The 17,412-nt window shown below is 40.3% G+C and overlaps 1 protein-coding gene across 1 annotated transcript in view; it reads right to left on the reverse strand.

The window, feature by feature from the left end:
* Positions 1–16,720, reverse strand: part of Gadl1 (glutamate decarboxylase like 1) — a 151,877-nt gene extending 135,157 nt beyond the window's left edge. The window contains exons 1-2 of the mRNA XM_027932548.2: positions 16,654–16,720; positions 2,800–2,972 (exon numbers count right to left, since the gene is read on the reverse strand). Coding sequence (XP_027788349.1) covers positions 2,800–2,952 — 153 coding nt within the window. The 5' untranslated portion in view covers positions 2,953–2,972; positions 16,654–16,720. The remainder of the gene's footprint in view (positions 1–2,799; positions 2,973–16,653) is intronic.
* Between the last annotated feature and the right edge of the window lie 692 nt (positions 16,721–17,412).

A 17,412-nucleotide genomic window follows, 5' to 3' on the forward strand; every position in this document is an offset into this window, starting at 1 on the left:
ACTTGTCAAAGTTCATGAAACTGCACATCAAAAGGAGTATACTTTACTGAATCTAAATTATAAATCAAGTTTTTAAAAAATGGCTGAGAAAGAATGCCTACTAGAGAGGGCACTAGGAGTAATCATCTCCCCAAGAGTATTGCAGGTCACCATTTAATTGTGTCCTATTGAATCTCAGACAAAGGTCAAGTTAGTGGTATAAAAACTTTACCTCCATCCCCAGCCCCTAAATGCTTTCAATCAAACTTCATATGAATGGACATCCTGCACATCTACCATACTGTGTTCCATGTGTGCTTCCTTAATCGATAACTTAGGATCACAAGCCTCACAACTCCAATTAGTACCCTGTGTATGAGCCTTTCTTTCCAAATAAAAATAAAAATAAAAAGCCCTTTGCTATATTCGATACATATTTCTTTTTTTCTTTTTTCTTTTATTTTTGTACAGTGAACCCAGGGCACTCTACCACTGAGTTACATTCCCAGCCATTTTTATTTTTATTTTGAGATGGGGTCTCACTAAATTGCTTAGGCTGACCTCAAATTTGTGACCCTCCTGCCTCAGCTTCCTGAGTGGCTGGGATTGTAGGCATGCACCCCTGCACTCGGGTGCATCTTGGCCTTCTGCAATACTCTTTCCATTGTTTATATTTCTGCTTTCTTTAATATCCCTAGAAAGAAGCATGCCCACTGGAGATTTCTCTCTACCCATCAAAATCTTACTCAAACTTTACACTCTGCATCAAAGTTCAAAGTTCCCATTTTTCTATGAAATCCCTAAAGTCTGCCCCAAACTCACAGCATTTATCACATTCTCACTGGGACCTCTTTTCTCTTTTTCCAATGAAAATTTATCCTTCCAATTAGATTGTGAATTCTGTTCAAAGCTGGGTCTTTATCTTATGTTTCTTTGTATCCTCTAGGGCTGAATATAATGCCTCACCAGTAGCTAACACTCAGTTAATATTTAATGACTGAATAAAGGCCAATTTAAAAACATACTTGCCAGAGGAGCAGTGGGCTCCAATGCAAACCAGGACCAAAGTATTTCACAAATACAGAGAAGACCAAAAATATGCAATTATAAATATATAATTTGAATGGATAAGAAATACCATCAGCACTTTTGCCTTGAACGTAACTATTCCAAGTTCACAGGTCATATTAACCTATTCTGTTGGTTTTCTCAAAGGAATATGACCAAAAATTCAGAATAAATACCACCACATTCAAAAACCTTTTAATATGAGTTCTATTTCCTGCTAATATAATGGGAGGGTCTCTCCCATATGCTCATTTGTTAGTAATCCAATTCCAACATGAAAACTGATGAGTGTCATAAAAGGTAATTTAGTGATTTTTAGAGGTATATGAAGAAGTTAAAGAGTGAAGATTCTAATGCTAGATTGCCTGCAGTTTAGCTCCAGCTCAGATACTCACTAGTGGGTGATATTGGGCAATGTATTTGATCCCTGTATGCCTAACTTTTTCCCTCATCACTAAAATGGGACAGTAATTAGTACCTGTCTTTAGGGTTTTTTAATTTTAATGTTTAGTTTTTAATTGACACTTAAAGATTGTACATATTTATGGGGTCCATGTGATATTTCAATACTTACATACATCAAATAATGTTCAAATCAGGAAAAGCATATCTATCTCCCCAAGGATTTATCATTTCTCTGTAATGGAAATATCCAAAATCCTTTCTTTTAGCTTTTGTGAAATATATGGTACATTATCTACAGTCACCCTATTGGGCAATAGAATATCAAGGAATTTATTTCTCCTCTAAGTTAACACCCCTTGACCACCCATTCCCCATATCTGTTTCCCCCATTCACCCCAGGCTCTGTTAACCAACATTAAGGATTAAATGCACAAATACATATGAGGTAGTACTTAGAACAGAGCCTAGCATGGAGTAGATACTCTTGAGAGTCAATGTTATTATTAGTAGTTCTAATAACAATTTGAAACTGAATTTGAGCTTGTATTTCAAACCTAAAATAAGTAATTGGTATCAGACAGGGATCAGATTTAATAACCCAAGATTTCTAGTCTAAGCTCAGACAAGATTCTGGGAAGGAATGTTAGATTAATAAAAAGATATTTCATAGCCTTTTCAACCTTCTGTTTGATTTTTCACTTGCAATATGAAGGATATTTACAATAAAATAGAGAGGAGTTGGGGGATGAAACTTAGTGGGAGTGCTTATGAAGTATGGATGAGGCCTTCAATTCCATCCCAAGCAAAAGAAAGAAGGAGAGAGAGAGAGAGAGAGAGAGAGAGAGAGAGAGAGAGAGAGAGAGAGAGAGGGAGGGAGAGAGAATGGGGTGGGAGTTGGGGAAGGAAGGAAGGAAAAGTAAAATAAAATAGAGAAAACAGTATGTTTTAGAGTGTACAAATCATAGCAGCAGCAGATTATTTATAATCCATATTACTACCAAGGGCAGGAAGCTTCATCACTGTGTTTCAGAGCCTTATCTGGTTAAGCCCTGGGGTCTCAGTTGATCTCCCAACAAATGATGGCTGACAAAAGTCAATCCTCAGGGAAGGTAGACACTGGGTGGGGATCAAGGAGGGAAATGACCCAAACACTGGTATCTGGAAATCATCCCTTGAGACAAAGGTCCCTGGGAAATGAAAGCCTGTATTTTTCATTTTCCTTATATAAAGCCAAATAGATATGGGAAAGATCTATTTTTCCCATTTCTGCCTCAGTCTCCCAAATGACTGAGATTATAGACATGCAACACTGAGCCCAGATTTTTCATCCAGATAAATTATTTTTACCTTTTCATTGATATCTGTAGCTTTCAAAACCACCTCTTCCATTATTAGCTTACAGGCCTCTTCAACAAATTTTTCTCCAGTTTTTGCATCTGTTGTAGGGCCATTCAGTACAACCCCATCCACAAGAACAGCACTCTTCTTATTTGGAACCATCTCTTGCTGATCAATATCGCCTAGAAGCACAAAGACAAATTGTGTTTGAGAGGTAATCTATTTATCTCATACAGTGAAACACAGGCAGGATGAAAAAAAATAAAAGAAAAAGAAACAGGATCACTACCCCAGCTCCAAGTGGTATACCTTCTTTTAATACATGAAGGTACCATTAGAGGTATTGAAATCAACAATTTCTTATGGTACCCAGTGGCATGACAGAGCTAAGGAAATTTCATAAAGCTTATGATTTGTGGGTAAGTAAATCTACCTTATTATCTGTGCTACTCTATGCTAGGCTGAGTTAGCACATGGAGTGAATGACCCCTGTTCAGTATAATTTCAGGTCTGATCAGGAAGGGTGCATTGTATGCAACATTTCCCATGCTGAATGATGATGAAGTTGCAAAAGTAATGCCTTCCATAATTAGAGATTTGGTCTACAAAACTATCACACCTAAAAGAGAGTAGAACGTTTTCTGGCATTCCCAAACATATACCAATGATTGCCATCAGATCCCTTCCTTAGATACATTCCTCCTCCCTCCACAATAGGGTGTGTGCTAAAGGGAGGGGAACTAGGCATTTGGAGAAGAGGAAGGAGAAAAAGAGGCCTTCAAATTTTACCTGGAATCAACACCACTTTTATTTTGTAAGTAGCCCTTTGAAATATAAAGCATATTTGTTCTAACTTTCAGAATCTGGTACACTGAGTAGATAAATCATACAACTGAGGTAGCAGGCTTAGGTCTACATTTCCCTAAGCAAATTAACTCAGCATTTCTGAGTCCTCAGAGGAAACTCTGTGCAGAAGTAAAGGAAATGGCACCTGTCCAGATACAGATTGTTTTCCTCAAGGAAGCAATAATGCACTTCTGCAGTGGAATACCAAATTGAATTTTATAAAGTTCCATCCTGTATTTGATGTATCTGAATTACAGAAGGACCTGAGAGGGATCATCCGGTCACCTTCAAAAAAGTAAATATTGAAATCTTCAAAGGCAGTGAGAGCTATCTGCTTTCTTCCTAAAAGACTGGCTCGCATAAGCATGTTTCTCTAAACGTAAGTACCCGTTTCCTTTAGGTATATGTAGTTCTTGGTCCGTTTCTCCATGAACTAAATGTCAACATCTGCACAGGAAGATGGTTCTATTTTCCTTTCGTGAAGCATGCTGTTTAGCATCAGGGAGCATGGAGGAGCTCAAGAAAGGCAAACACAGCACACATATTTTGAACACATGCATGGAAAGATCTTGGTAACATGCGCTCAGGTCTGTTTCAGGTACACATTGCTGTATTGTTCAATTTAACCATGTGTCCTCTTTTAATAAGTTATTCTTAAGGGAGAAGGAGCAATGTAAACACTTTAGTAATTTTTTTATTGATTAAAAAAATAAATGACAGCGGAATGCATTACAATTCTTATGACACATATACAGCACAATTTTTTCATATCTCTAGTTGTATATATGACCCTCTATGGTAGTGACAATGCTTTGTTCCTGAGAGTCCCTCCCCTCCCTGAAGCTCACAGCCAACTCCTGCAAAAAGAATGAGAAAAAAGCGAGTGGTAGGAGGGTGTGTGAGCTTGTCTTTAATAACGCTAGACTTTTCACATGTGCAGTTTTATAGCAGAAAGATGGGACAGAATGTGCACAGGATCGTACAACAGCGAGAGGGGTGACTAAAGGCTAAAAAGTCAACATGGGAATCTGTATCTCAAAAGAAAGGTTACTGCCTACTCAAAATAGCCCACCACAAAAATGATTCTGGCAATCTAATCCAGATCGTCAACCAATATTTATCACAAGCTCTGATTTGATCATATTCTCTTCTTTTTTTAAAATCAGTATCCGTCTCCTTCTTATAAGGTACTTTTGGTTGCAGAAATTTACAGAAACAAATTTTTACAGTGTTTTTCAGAATTGCACCTCTCAACATACCTTCCATCTTAAATCCACCTAAACATGCTGAGAGCCTATTCAAAACAAAACAAAACTCTCTAAATATATGTGCTTCAAATAATTCCATTCTTATGGAGGGCTCCAACTGTATTAGCATATACTATGCCTCAGATCATTTTTTCCTCCAAGTTGAATGTTCTGGTAAAATTCTGCAACTTTCTAAACCCTTTCATTTTGTTATTGATAACTACAAATGTTGCCCACAAAGGCCCCAGATAAAACTGTCATGGGAAGAGCCTCCAATTTGGGGAAGACCGAATTGCAGCAAAGGCTCAATCTCGCATCCTCCTACTAAAGACAAACCATCCAGAAAACTCCAGCGATGAATTTCGGTTTCACCCTTCACTTTCACTTATCTTTCACTTGAAAGGATGCATTTGACAGGGTTTAGGGGCAAATGTTGAAGCATTAGAATTGAAATTTTAGATGGAAATGCTCTGTATCCAAAGGTACTTTCCCCTCAAAAAGAAAATGGTGGTTTTTTTTTTTTTGTTGTTATTTTTTTCAGGTCTTGAAAATAAAATAGGAAAGAGGGCAATTATTCTGGGAACCTTGGTTATGTCAGTAGGCAGTGCTATTATTAAGCACACAGAAAAAGGCTTTTTTAACCTCATTAGTAGGATTTCAGGCCTTTATTGCCCAGGGAATAACAGCAACTCCAGCTCTTACCTCTCAGCCTGTCCTTGTCCCTCCCACCCACCCCCTGTCTCATTTATTCTTTCTCTTTGTCTCTCCCTCTTTTCTCTCTCATACATACACACAGAAGATAAAATAAAAACTGTCAAACACCCACTTCCAAACAGAATAGCAATGAGATTTAAAACATCAACGTCTTCACATCCATCAACTAAAGAAATCCCTATAACTCACATAATTAAGAGAAAAATACTACGGCAAGTCTATGAAGAGGGGGTTTGGATTATCTATTTTCTCCATACTCAAGCTTTATTCTATTGCCAAATGTGATAATATGCCTCTGTTTCCCCTTCATTTGTCTGGTTTGGGAAATACCTCTGGAGACCTCTAATAGGCCAAACTGAGTCCTCTGAGGGTGCACATCCCGAGATTTCTTTATAACTGCTGGAGTTAATGGTGGTATTTTTGAAGTCTTTTAACGGGAAGAATCTTCCAGGAACTGCCTGCTTCTCCTACCACCTTGGTCCAAACCATCATCCAATGCTGGGATCACTGCAGTCGCCTCCCAGTTAACCTCCAGCCCCCACCCGCTCTCTTCATGACCTGTGGACTGTTCTTACTGTAGCAGCCCCTATGTCCCTGTGAGGCGATGTCACATGATGACTCCTCTACTCAAACCATTCACAACCTCTCATCTCCTCAAACTAAATTCCAAAATCCTCACAAAGACCTCCATGCCCCACAGGAGCCCATTTCCCCATTATCTCTTCAGCTTCTGATCTCCTCTCTTCCTGAGTCTTCTAAGCTCACCCAGCTCTTTCACCTTTGGTCTCATCACTATTACTTAAAATTCTATTCTTAACCATCAGTTTCTGAGGGGGCCTTCCTCGGCAATACTATATGATGCCATAACCCCCTCTCTCTACTACCTTCTTACTCCACCTTGACTCCAGAGCAGGGACCACCCTGTGACATGTGATACCTGGATGAATTAATGCATCTGTTTAAACCTCTGTCTCTCCAGAAGGGGTTAAGCTTGATGCCAACATGAGCCTGGATCTGCTGGTTTCACCATTTGTTTCTGCAGCACCCAGAACATTCCTGGTAGTTTGAAGGGGTTTGGTAAGTATTTGCTAACTCTTAATCAAAAGACACTTGCTCCGGTTCCTTCAAACAACCAGTGAAAATATTCTCTGAGATGCCCCTGCAGGTTATCTGAAGGCCTCTCTGATTTGCCTGCAAAGGGAGGAGCCTGGACTGAACCAAGCAGGAGACACCCTTGGCTGGGATGCAAAGACACAGAATAGAACTGATGGGCTTGAGAAGAGATGGAGTGGGGGCTGAAAGAACTTGGGAACAGAGTCAGGAGGTGCACCTGAGTCCATGGTCTCTGTATTAGAAAAGGAGACCACACAAAAAAGACTCTCACTTTCCTCCCCTCTTCTCTGTCTGCTCACTGTCCTTCTGTTCTCTCTCTCTATTTTCCTTTGGGGGTCATTTGACTTCTGAAAATCAGTCCATCAACTATAGTCTCCACCCAGGAATCACACTGCCCTCTGAAACTAGTCAATCCCTAAACACTTCCACTCCTGCATTTCTACCAATATCTCAAATCCATCCTTTTGAAAAATGTACATAAACTCAATGTTTGCTTTGTTCAGAGGGTGCACAACTCTTACTTCACAAACATTGAATCCAGCCTCCAATATTGTTCCAAACATTTAGAAGTGGCCTTTCTCTTTGGCAAAGAATTGGATGAATGAATAGAGATGAAGCCTTAAAACAACACAGAATGGGTACTCACTAAAGTTAGCTATCCTATAATATGAACTATCTCAAGAAATGTTAGTAACTGTACTAAACAGTAATAATACTTATTAAGTACAGAAATCCATAAAGGAATTTGCATGTGGTGGCAAGCTATGATAGGACAAAGGGAGGTCTTCTCAGAATGTTCACATGGCCAGTACAACAAACTCTACACCAAGAGGCTGTTAAGGTGTCTTTTGTGGAAGAGGTGGATGAGGGGCCACAGTGGCCCCTGTGAAGAGAGAAGGACTCCTCCAAGTATTTGGGACACATAAGGGCTGCCAAGTAGATCAGCCTCCATTGGGTGGGCACTTATCTATACAGCTCACCTTGTCACTTTCCACTGTGGTTATCTGTGTAGAGGTTTTCTTTCTTGTTCCAGATTGTTAACTCTTACAGGGAAAATATTCACTTCTCCTGTTGTCAGAGTTCAGTAAACTGGTTTTCACCAGCTCTCTGAGGACTGACTGCCTGACAGTATAGTTGTCTTAGAGGTCATGTCATCTAACCTTCTCAGACAACCCCCAATTCCCCTCCACAACCCAGCAGTCTAGACATTAAGAGACCTAAGTTCTGCTTAGTCGCTCCTGAGCTCTTTGATCCTGGGCCAATATAACTTGTCTATATCTCAGTTTCCTAATTTATACAATGAAAGAAAAGTACTGCATTAGCTTCTAGAAGTCCCTGGAGGAAGACGTAAAGATTCAGATTCCTGGATTCCTACCCCAAAAGGATTCAGTTCTAGGTGGAGCACTCTAACTTATACCAATAATACTAAAATAGACTAAATAAAGTTCAGGTGGCTTTGGGAATCAACAATTCTGGAAGGAATTTATAACCTTAGAGATCCTTCCAAACTCTTCCCTCTTCAATGGTCTGGTTTCTCTCTCATCCTTAATAATCATGCATTCATTTCAATAAACATCTATCAATCTCCTACCATGTACCAAATAACAGATAAGGGAAATAGACTGAAGCCTCCAATTGAGTAGCCCAATGTCTCACTGGCAAATGAAGTGCTGAACAATTATAAGACATGTATATAGTGCTTTTTACGTGCCAGGCTCTGTTCTAAAAGTCTAATGGATTTGACAAACTTAGTTGTAACAAAAATTTCAGTTAGTGACTCAGTTTTATAGGTAAGGAAACTAGGGCATGCAGGGTTTAATTGGGTTTAATTGATTTTCCCAAGGTCATAGTAGCAGTTAGTAGTGACACTGAGATAAACAGGGTACTGTAGTTCTGTGAAGGAGCAGTAGGTTCTGTTTTAAGGACATCTACAATTCGCAAGACAATATTAGGAAGTAACCAGCAACAGCAAGAAGAATTACACTCAGTTCCTGGCTTCGGTGACTAAGAGCTCAGAGGATTGAATAACTGCAGTAGAAGGTAGGAAGTGTCAAGTGTCATGAGAAAGACACCAAGAAAGCATTTTAAATGTAAATAATGTCGACATTTGGGGCTAAGGCCTGAGCTTATAGGAGAAGCTGAGGTGTCAGGAAGGACCTCTGAATAGCAGACTTGTCTTCTAGAATATCTGTGGTAATAAATAGTAATAATTTTGAAACCTCATCACTTCTTAAACCTGTGACTCCACTGACAGCTGGAATGGTCACAAAGCTTCTCCCAAGACTGACTTCAAATATGCATTTGTGTCATTTGTACAAGATTTTACAGTAAATGAGAAGACAAAACAAGTCTAACTTCTCTTTATTGGGACTCTAACTCAAATATGCAAAACTTCTATTAGTTCTCATCTCAATTTCTCATTTTACAGTTAAAAGTGCTCCAGGTTTTTTTCTCAGTAGTTTGCGATAGCCCATGATACTTACTGTGAGCCAATTTGCTTTTATCTTATAAAATGCTGGGTAGCACAACTCCAGGTGGGGCCTCACCAACCCTAAATAGAGTGAACTCATGGTTCCTGTCCTCTGGTTACCATGATTCTGTTAATGGGCTCCTATTAGCACCCCAGTGGATTCCAAAGCTGAAGCTTTGAACTAGGCAAATCCTGGCCCAAATTCTACATCTGCTGCTGTGAACATACCCATAATATTTAACTTCCATGAAATTCATATTTCTATTCTGGTAAATGGGGGAAATTGCTAGGCTATTACCTTGAGTCATTGAAGGGGTCAAAATGTGGTAATTCATGCAAGACACTTAGGAAAGCGCCAGAAACAGTGTAAAAGAACTCAATAAATGGTAACCAGACAAAGGTGACTAAGTCCATATGGATTCTATTTTGGCATGCACAGACGCTATTGGCTCAGGTAGAGGTTATAATTAACAGCCTTCAGTTTTTATCAGAACATCTGCCAATAAGAGCAAAGTACCCCCATCCAAGGCTTTTTAATTGTTAAGAACAAATTAACAATAGAAAAATAATGTTTGCTTCCCAAGGACAGAAAAGGAGAAACAATGGATCCAAAGTGAATCCCAGCAACCTGGTTGGGAGGCTAAGGAACTCTTCAGAAAATTCATGAAAAGACATTGGAGATCAATGAAGTCCTGAGGGTTGGGACCTAGAGAGCCCAGTAGATCAGACCTGGAAAGGCTGAGAAGCAAAGTCTGGGGGAAAAGTTAGGGTGGTAAAAACCTATTGTGTATCAAGCACTCAGCCTGGTGCCTGGGGATAGAGAAGTAAACCATACAGAGTTCCTGTTCCCATGTAGCCAAAAGTCTAGACAAGACTGTTTAGGGAACCAAGGCAAAAGAAAATCAAAGTTTAAAAAAAAATCAAGATACATCTCTCTGTTCAGAAGTTTTCTAAGTCAGGAGCCCCTCCTAAGCCCCTCCCTACCTCGTTTTATGGATATAGCCAGTGCAGTCAGACTCAGTGCAGTCAGACTCAGTGCAGTCAGTGGTGTGCCTTTTCAAAGGCATGTTTGCATGCCTTTGAAAAGGCACACCACTTTTAAGCCATTTGGCTGAAAAATAAACATACCAATGAGAGGTAAATCTGTGGTAAACCTACAAAGAAGAAGACTACAGGAAATAAAAATTAAGAAATAACAGTGATGCAGGGCAGTTATTTGTAATTTGTGCAATGGCAAATTAGCTCCTCTCAACCTAGCCCTGTGGCTGGGGAGGATCAGAGAGCAGCAGGCTTAGGGGCTGAACAGCTTTCAGAGTGCAACAGCAGATACAAAGTCAAAGAAGAAAATGAACAAATGATAATACAACTTTAATTATCTGGACAGGGGAGGCTACCTGCAAAAGGGGGGAAAAGAAATGAAAAAGAAAAGAGAAAAAGAAAACCTAAATCATTCCTTGAGACCCATTTTAGGATTGAATTCTTTTTAGCTGAAATGCACAGAAAACAGACACTTTTTTAATTTATACTTTCATAAAATATTCATGGAATATCAGTTGAATTCCTACTATGTGCAAGACCTTGTGGCAAGTACTATGGGAAACTCAGATATGAATCAGACACACAGATGGTGACCTCAAAATCCAATAAGAATTAGATATGTTTGCAAATGCTTGGAATCCCACCACAGAAGAATAAAATATGATCCTTGAGGTCAGACAAAACATGCACAGAAATTTCAGAGAAGAGTATTGCTTCTAAATGTGAGAAGCAGAAAGTTCTGGGCAAAGTGGCATTTGAGAGGGCTCTTCGTTCAGTCACTCACACATACTAATTTACTGCCCAGTATGCACAGAACACCATGATGCATCTATGGCTGAGGAATGAACAAGAAGACAGGCCAATTTACATTCAGATGAGGTAGATGTGAGATGCAGGTAGTAAAAATGCAAACATATGAATCATTAGGATAATTGTAACTCTGATAAATGCTTTGAAGGAAATTACCTGACTTGATAAAATAAGGACAGGGAGCTATTTCAGATATGTTTAGGAAGAAGTATTTCTACAGACGAAATATTTGAATTAAGACATGAAAGAGGAGGAACAGATATGAAAAGAGATGGAAAGGAACTAGTCCAGGAAGAAAGAGCAGACAATATAAATACTCAGTTAATTGATCTTTTTAATAAATAAATAAATAAATAAAAAGATCAGCATGGCCCAAGTGCAAGGACAAGGGGAAGGAAGGAATAAAATGAGATTTGCAAAGACAGACTAGGAGCAGGCCAGGTAAGTTTGTATTTTACTATAAAAGAACAGGCAGTCATTTGAGAATTCGAGATAGAGGGCTGATATGAGCTAGTTTACATTACAGAACATTACTCTGGGGGCCGTGTAGAGAAGGGACTATCAGAAGATACACGTGGAAACAAAGAAATTGCTTGGAACGCTACTGCAATTGTTCATGCAAGAGATAATGGTGACTTTGGTCTGGAAATCAGCCATGGAGAAGTGAGTGAAGTGATACAACTGGGCAGACATTTTGGTGGTAAAACTAAAAGGACTTGCTGAGGAATTGTACATGGGGGTCAAGGAAACAAAAGAATCTAAGGTAGCTATCAGGATAGAGGTCTGGGTAATGGGTTGATGGTAAATGGTGGTGCACCCTATATTGACATAGGGCAACACCAGAAAAAGAGCAAGTTAGGCAAGGGTGACGTGTGGGAGATCAAGATTTTTGACTGATTCATAGGAACTGGTGATAACAGGGTGGAAACAAAGATCATGGCAAGGACATTCAAGACATAAAGGGACATTTGTGACATAAAAAGCAATGTCAGCCTGGCATGGTAGCGCATGCCTGTAATCCAAGCAGCTTGGGAGGCTGAAGCAGCATATCACAAGTTCAAAGCCAGCCTGAGCAACTTAGTGAGGCCTTAAGAAACTTAGCCAGACTATGTCTCAAAATAAAACATTTTGGGCCTGGGGTTATAGATCCGTGGAAGAGTGCTTGAGGCACTGGGTTCAATCCTCAGCACCACATAAAAATGAATAAAGAGATTGTGTCTGCCTACAACTAAAAAAAAACTTTTTTAAATCCAAAATAAAAAATTTTAAAAAGGGCTGGGAATGTGCTCAGTGGTTAAGCACCCCTGGGTTCAATCCCTTGTACAAATAATAATAATAATAATAATAATAATAATAATAATAAGAAGAAGAAGAAGAAGAAGAAGAACAACAACAACAACAACAAGAGTGGCAGAAAAGTATGTGTAGACATACATGAGTTCAGAATGCTTTAGGAGCCGAAAGAGAAGGCATGGAGACCAATCTTACAGAGAGTGCAGAGGCCCTGGCGAGTCTGATGATCAGGCAATAGGAAGCCACTTAGAACTTCTGATGGGATGAGAAGAGTGCTTTAGAAAGATGAAGTGGGTATTGGTGTGGAGTTCAGATGGGAAATCAAGAATTGGAGGCAGAGAGATGTAATGACAATAATACAGACCAGGGAAAGGGAGGACATGAACTAAGTAGTAAACAGGATAGAGGTTTGTATTTATTTTGTACTTTCCCCTATAAGAACATATTGGAATGAGCCCAACCACTGCTCATGGAGAGGATAGCTTTTCTGTGCTCTGCTATAATATTTGGGTGAAATAGTGAACAAAATAAGACAAAGGGAAAAATCATTTTGTGTATCAATTTCTCTCTTGCAGAGCCCAGATAACTATATAACCTTTCTGGGAGGTGGCATGTCCCCATCACCCAGGGTTTTATTTTATGAGATCCTGCTGGGTTAGCATGAGAGATACCCGTCAGATGATTCAGATTCTACTGAAACCCCAAGTCATCTCCTTAACAAAGGACCAGGTCCATAAAAACCACCGGCTCCTCAGAAGGCCATCTCTGAACAGCCACAAAAATAGTTCTCTGGCAGTGGACACCGAGTGCTTGGTGAGCCATAAACCCTATTTTACTTTTTTTTTTTTTAATTTCAAAAATGGTCTTCTTTCAAGGGCACCAGGCTAGCCATTAGATACCCTTTCTGATATTTTCAGGGGAGTTTTTCTGAGACATCTGTCCCAATTGTTTGAGCAAAGAGGACTTGACAATCTATACATGATGCTTGTCATATTATTGACAGGTCTCTAAACCACCCCTTGCCACCCCACCTTGAAATCTCATGGGTTTCTCTGATGAATAGCATTTCTCTTGGAAGGCCTTTAAGGCAGTGGGCACCGTGAGAAAACTGGACTTGGCATACATGCTGGGTAATGTCATGCCCATCCTTCAGCACCAGCTGTGGATGATATGGGGATAGCTACTGCACTATAGTAAGGGACTTTTCCTGGGAGCTGTACTCACTCAACTTCCTGCTCCTCCTGGTCACCACCACTACCCTGTGAGTCTCAGCATTTTCCTCCTCTGCCATCTCAGCTGTATGTCTTCAATTATTCTTCTTCTTATTTCTTGTCTACAGATACACGTGAAATACTAGATATCACTCATGGCTTTATTCTGTTTTCTGAGCTGTAAGGCTGAGTGGCATGAATGCACATTTTCAGTTTGCTTGTTTATTTGGAGACACTCTTGGCCTAGTTAGCATTTCAAATGAAGCCATCCTTCCCCCAGGACCTGGTCTCTGTAAGACTGTCCATTGAATGAAGATTCCTTGTGTTGGTACCTCCAAGTATTCCATCTCTCCAGAGTTGCTTTGGTTCCTGTATTCCCAAGATCTCCAATTCCATGTGCTTCCCCAGATCCTCCCAATATACTCTCCCTCTTGGACAGAAGAGTCATTCTGGGGCTGGGGATATGGCTCAAGCGGTAGCGCGCTCGCCTGGCATGCGTGCGGCCTGGGTTCGATCCTCAGCACCACATACAAACAAAGATGTTGTGTCCACCGAAAACTAAAAAATAAATATTAAAAAAAAATTCTCTCTCTCTCTCTCTCTCTCTCTCTCTCTCCTCTTCTCGCTCTCTCTTTAAAAAAAAAAAAAAAAAAAAAAGAAGAGTCATTCTGTACTCTGTGAAACTAGAGAACCATGACTAATACTCTAAGTAACTTGGACTCTGTAGTCATTTACAACTAAGGAAAATTAAAACCATCTTGGCACGTAACTAAGCAAGTCTTGGAACAATGAGAGTTTTTCATCATTTTTTTATTGTTCTCCAAAACTTAAAGGTCATTCAGTTATTATCACAAAATAAGTATGGTGGGGTTTTTTGTTTGTTTGTTTGTTTGTTTTCTGTTTTGTTTTAACATTCCACTTATGTACAATTCTGGATGCTTGAGGTCAAGGAGTGTAGAGCCGTCTTCATGAAAAGAGTCCAGGCCGATGCTGCCAAACAGAAATATAATGCAAGCCACAGATCCAAGCCACTTGGATAATTTTATCTTTCTAGCAGATCTTCTAGTTGTAGTTTAGCATAAAGAAAGCAAAACTATAACTTCACTTACAAAATAATAACAGTGAATCTTTTATGGTTACTTACAATGAACCACGTGCAAAGCTAACACTTCATATGGCTCATTCCATTCCATTCCCAACACAATGTTTTGATGAAAGCATCTTCATTAATTCCACTTTCCAGATAGAAAAGCTGAGCCAGAAAGATGAAGAGAATGGTCCAAATCATACAGCTAAGCAGTGACAGAGCCAGAATTGGAATCCAGATAGCCAGAGTCCAGATACCTTGTTAATAATTATTACATTCTGCTTTTGTTTCCCAAAATAGGCAAGCAAGAAGATGTTGCTTCCTGTGTCTCATCAACCACGCTAAACTATTTGGACACATATTTTGTACTCTTAAAGCAATAAGCAATTATCTGGGAAGTATGTATTAAATTGCAACGTGCTGCAATTTAATATCTAGTTTTAAAACCAATTTGCTCAAGTGTTGACTTCAGAATTTTAAATGTATTCCATTTAACCAGCAATTTAAGTGAAAATTTAAATAAATGCTATAAATGGGTGCCTAATTTGCATGATCTGTTGATTAACTCTGATGTGGGCCTCATCTGTGCCTAGGGTTGTAACTTATGTCTAGGGCTTTGGCAAATCACTTTCTAGGCAAGAAAGGGGGCAGTTACTTTTAGTTCTTCTGTACCTTGCACTCACCTGGGACATTCCTGTGTGGCCACCCTCAGATACAGAAAACCCACCAAAACTCCTTGGTGAAGTTACTAAATATGGTTGTAAAAAACACCGAGAAGCTGCTTGGAACAGCAATAAGATCTCTCCAAGGGGTACCTTTAAATACAAAGTGGTCTAAACTGCCTTCTGAGAAGAGAGGACTACTCTGTCACTCTAAGGGATAATGCACAACTGAATTGTGAGTACCCAGAGGGGCCAGAGCTGAATGGCTCAGTGAAGTCAGGCAGAGGCCAAGGATGCCATCAACATCTTCCTTCTCATCTTTTACATCATGCAGAATCTACCTCCTCAGCATAAAATTAGAGCAAATCTTCTAAAACTCTGATGCTGCCTGAGAGCCACCACAGTGATGATAGGTGGTGTTCCTCCAGTGACCAACATGGGAACTCTGGGGTAGGTCCACGCATCTCTGTGCTGCCCTGGTGTTGAGAGGTAGAGCATTCACAGAATAGCCCATAGCAGATGGCAACCACACTGGCATGGGTTATCCCTCTCAACTGAGACCCATCAAAATAGGAGTTTGGATCCATCTAGAATATATCCCAAGGATTTTTTTTTTAAATCAATTATGTGGAGGAACTTGGGACCTTATAGAGCTTTACAAACACGTGTAGATTATTTAGCCAATGTTCTCCCTTTGAATTTGTGGGAACTGGGGTTTAAGGGTACAGGGCTGTTGATGCTCATGAAACTCCTGCTCCAGGCCTACCGCATCCACTAAGGATGGTCAACACTCCACCCCTCAAGAGCATCTTGAACTATTCATTTCATGTCATCATAGTCACCACTTATTTTGGGTTATGTGTCAGATTTCTGGCAAGCCTCTTATAAATAGCTGGGCACTTATCCAATACAACAACCCCATAAAGACACAAACAACTAAAACGCACTTGGATTAAGCAGGAAAATAAATTATTGAGAGGTCATATCAGTTATCTCTAGTTGTATTAAAAAGGGCTCCCAAATTTAGTAGCTTAAAACCAAAATAATATGTTCATTCTTAGGTGCTGGCTGGGTGATTTTGCTGGTCTTTCCTGGGCTCACTCACATCACTGTATTCAAATTGCTCACTGTCTCAGAGCAGAGCTCAGTGGGGAAGACCGAGGTGGCTGAGCCTCTCTCTCTCCATGTGGGCTTTCATTATCAAATAGATTAGACTGCTCTTGCTCACAAATTTGAAGGCAGCAAAGGAAGAAGTTACAGAGACTCTTGAGGTTTCAGATAAGATGTCACACAACCTCACTCCTGCCACATGCTACTGGTTAAAGCAAATCACAAAGACAGCTGGATTCAAGGGTACAGGAAAACAGCTCACCTCCTGCTGACTGATGGCAATGTCCAATTGCCCAGCGGTGTGCTTGCGGGGAAGGAGGACCTTTGAAGCCATGTTTGCAATCTGTCGCTCCGGCCGGCCTTTCACCATAAATCATCCATTTTCTTCTCATCCACAAAATATACCCCTTTCCATCCTGAGATCTCCAAAACTCTCGTATCCCATTATAGAATTAGTCTCAAAATTCAAGAATTCACATCTGAATCTGCCTGCAGGCAAATAAGGCTGCTCAGCTGCAGCTGATCTTGGTCCAGCAACCCACAAACGAAAAACACAACACCACGCCCAACATACAATAGTGATTCAGGACATAGCAACACCACAGAACTCCCAGGAAAGACCGGGAGGCACAGGGCAATCACCAGTCCATCGCAGTTCTGAAATCCAGCAGGGCATGCATGGCACATGGTCAACAGGGTCAAGTTCTGCCCTCTGTGGTGGTTTCCTAATCCATTTTTCTGTGTGGCTCTTGGCTCTGCCTTCTGGCAGAGGTGCAGCAGAGGTACAGCCTCTCCAACAACCTCTAAGGTCAAATACGGTAATAGGTACCCATAGGCATGCCAGCATGCTAAGGCTGGTCCTCCCTCTCTTCTTCCCTTATCTCCATGCTTGGATGTTAAGCCACAGACAGGCCAGTTACCCGGAGGAAACAGCTTTCTTTCTCCAGCCCCTTTCACAGTCATGATTTGTCAGTCAGACATGTCTGGATTCCCAAATTCCCCCGATAAGATCCAACTTGGC

Source organism: Marmota flaviventris, chromosome 1, assembly GCF_047511675.1.
Source record: "Marmota flaviventris isolate mMarFla1 chromosome 1, mMarFla1.hap1, whole genome shotgun sequence".
Classification (NCBI taxonomy): Eukaryota; Metazoa; Chordata; class Mammalia; order Rodentia; family Sciuridae; genus Marmota; species Marmota flaviventris.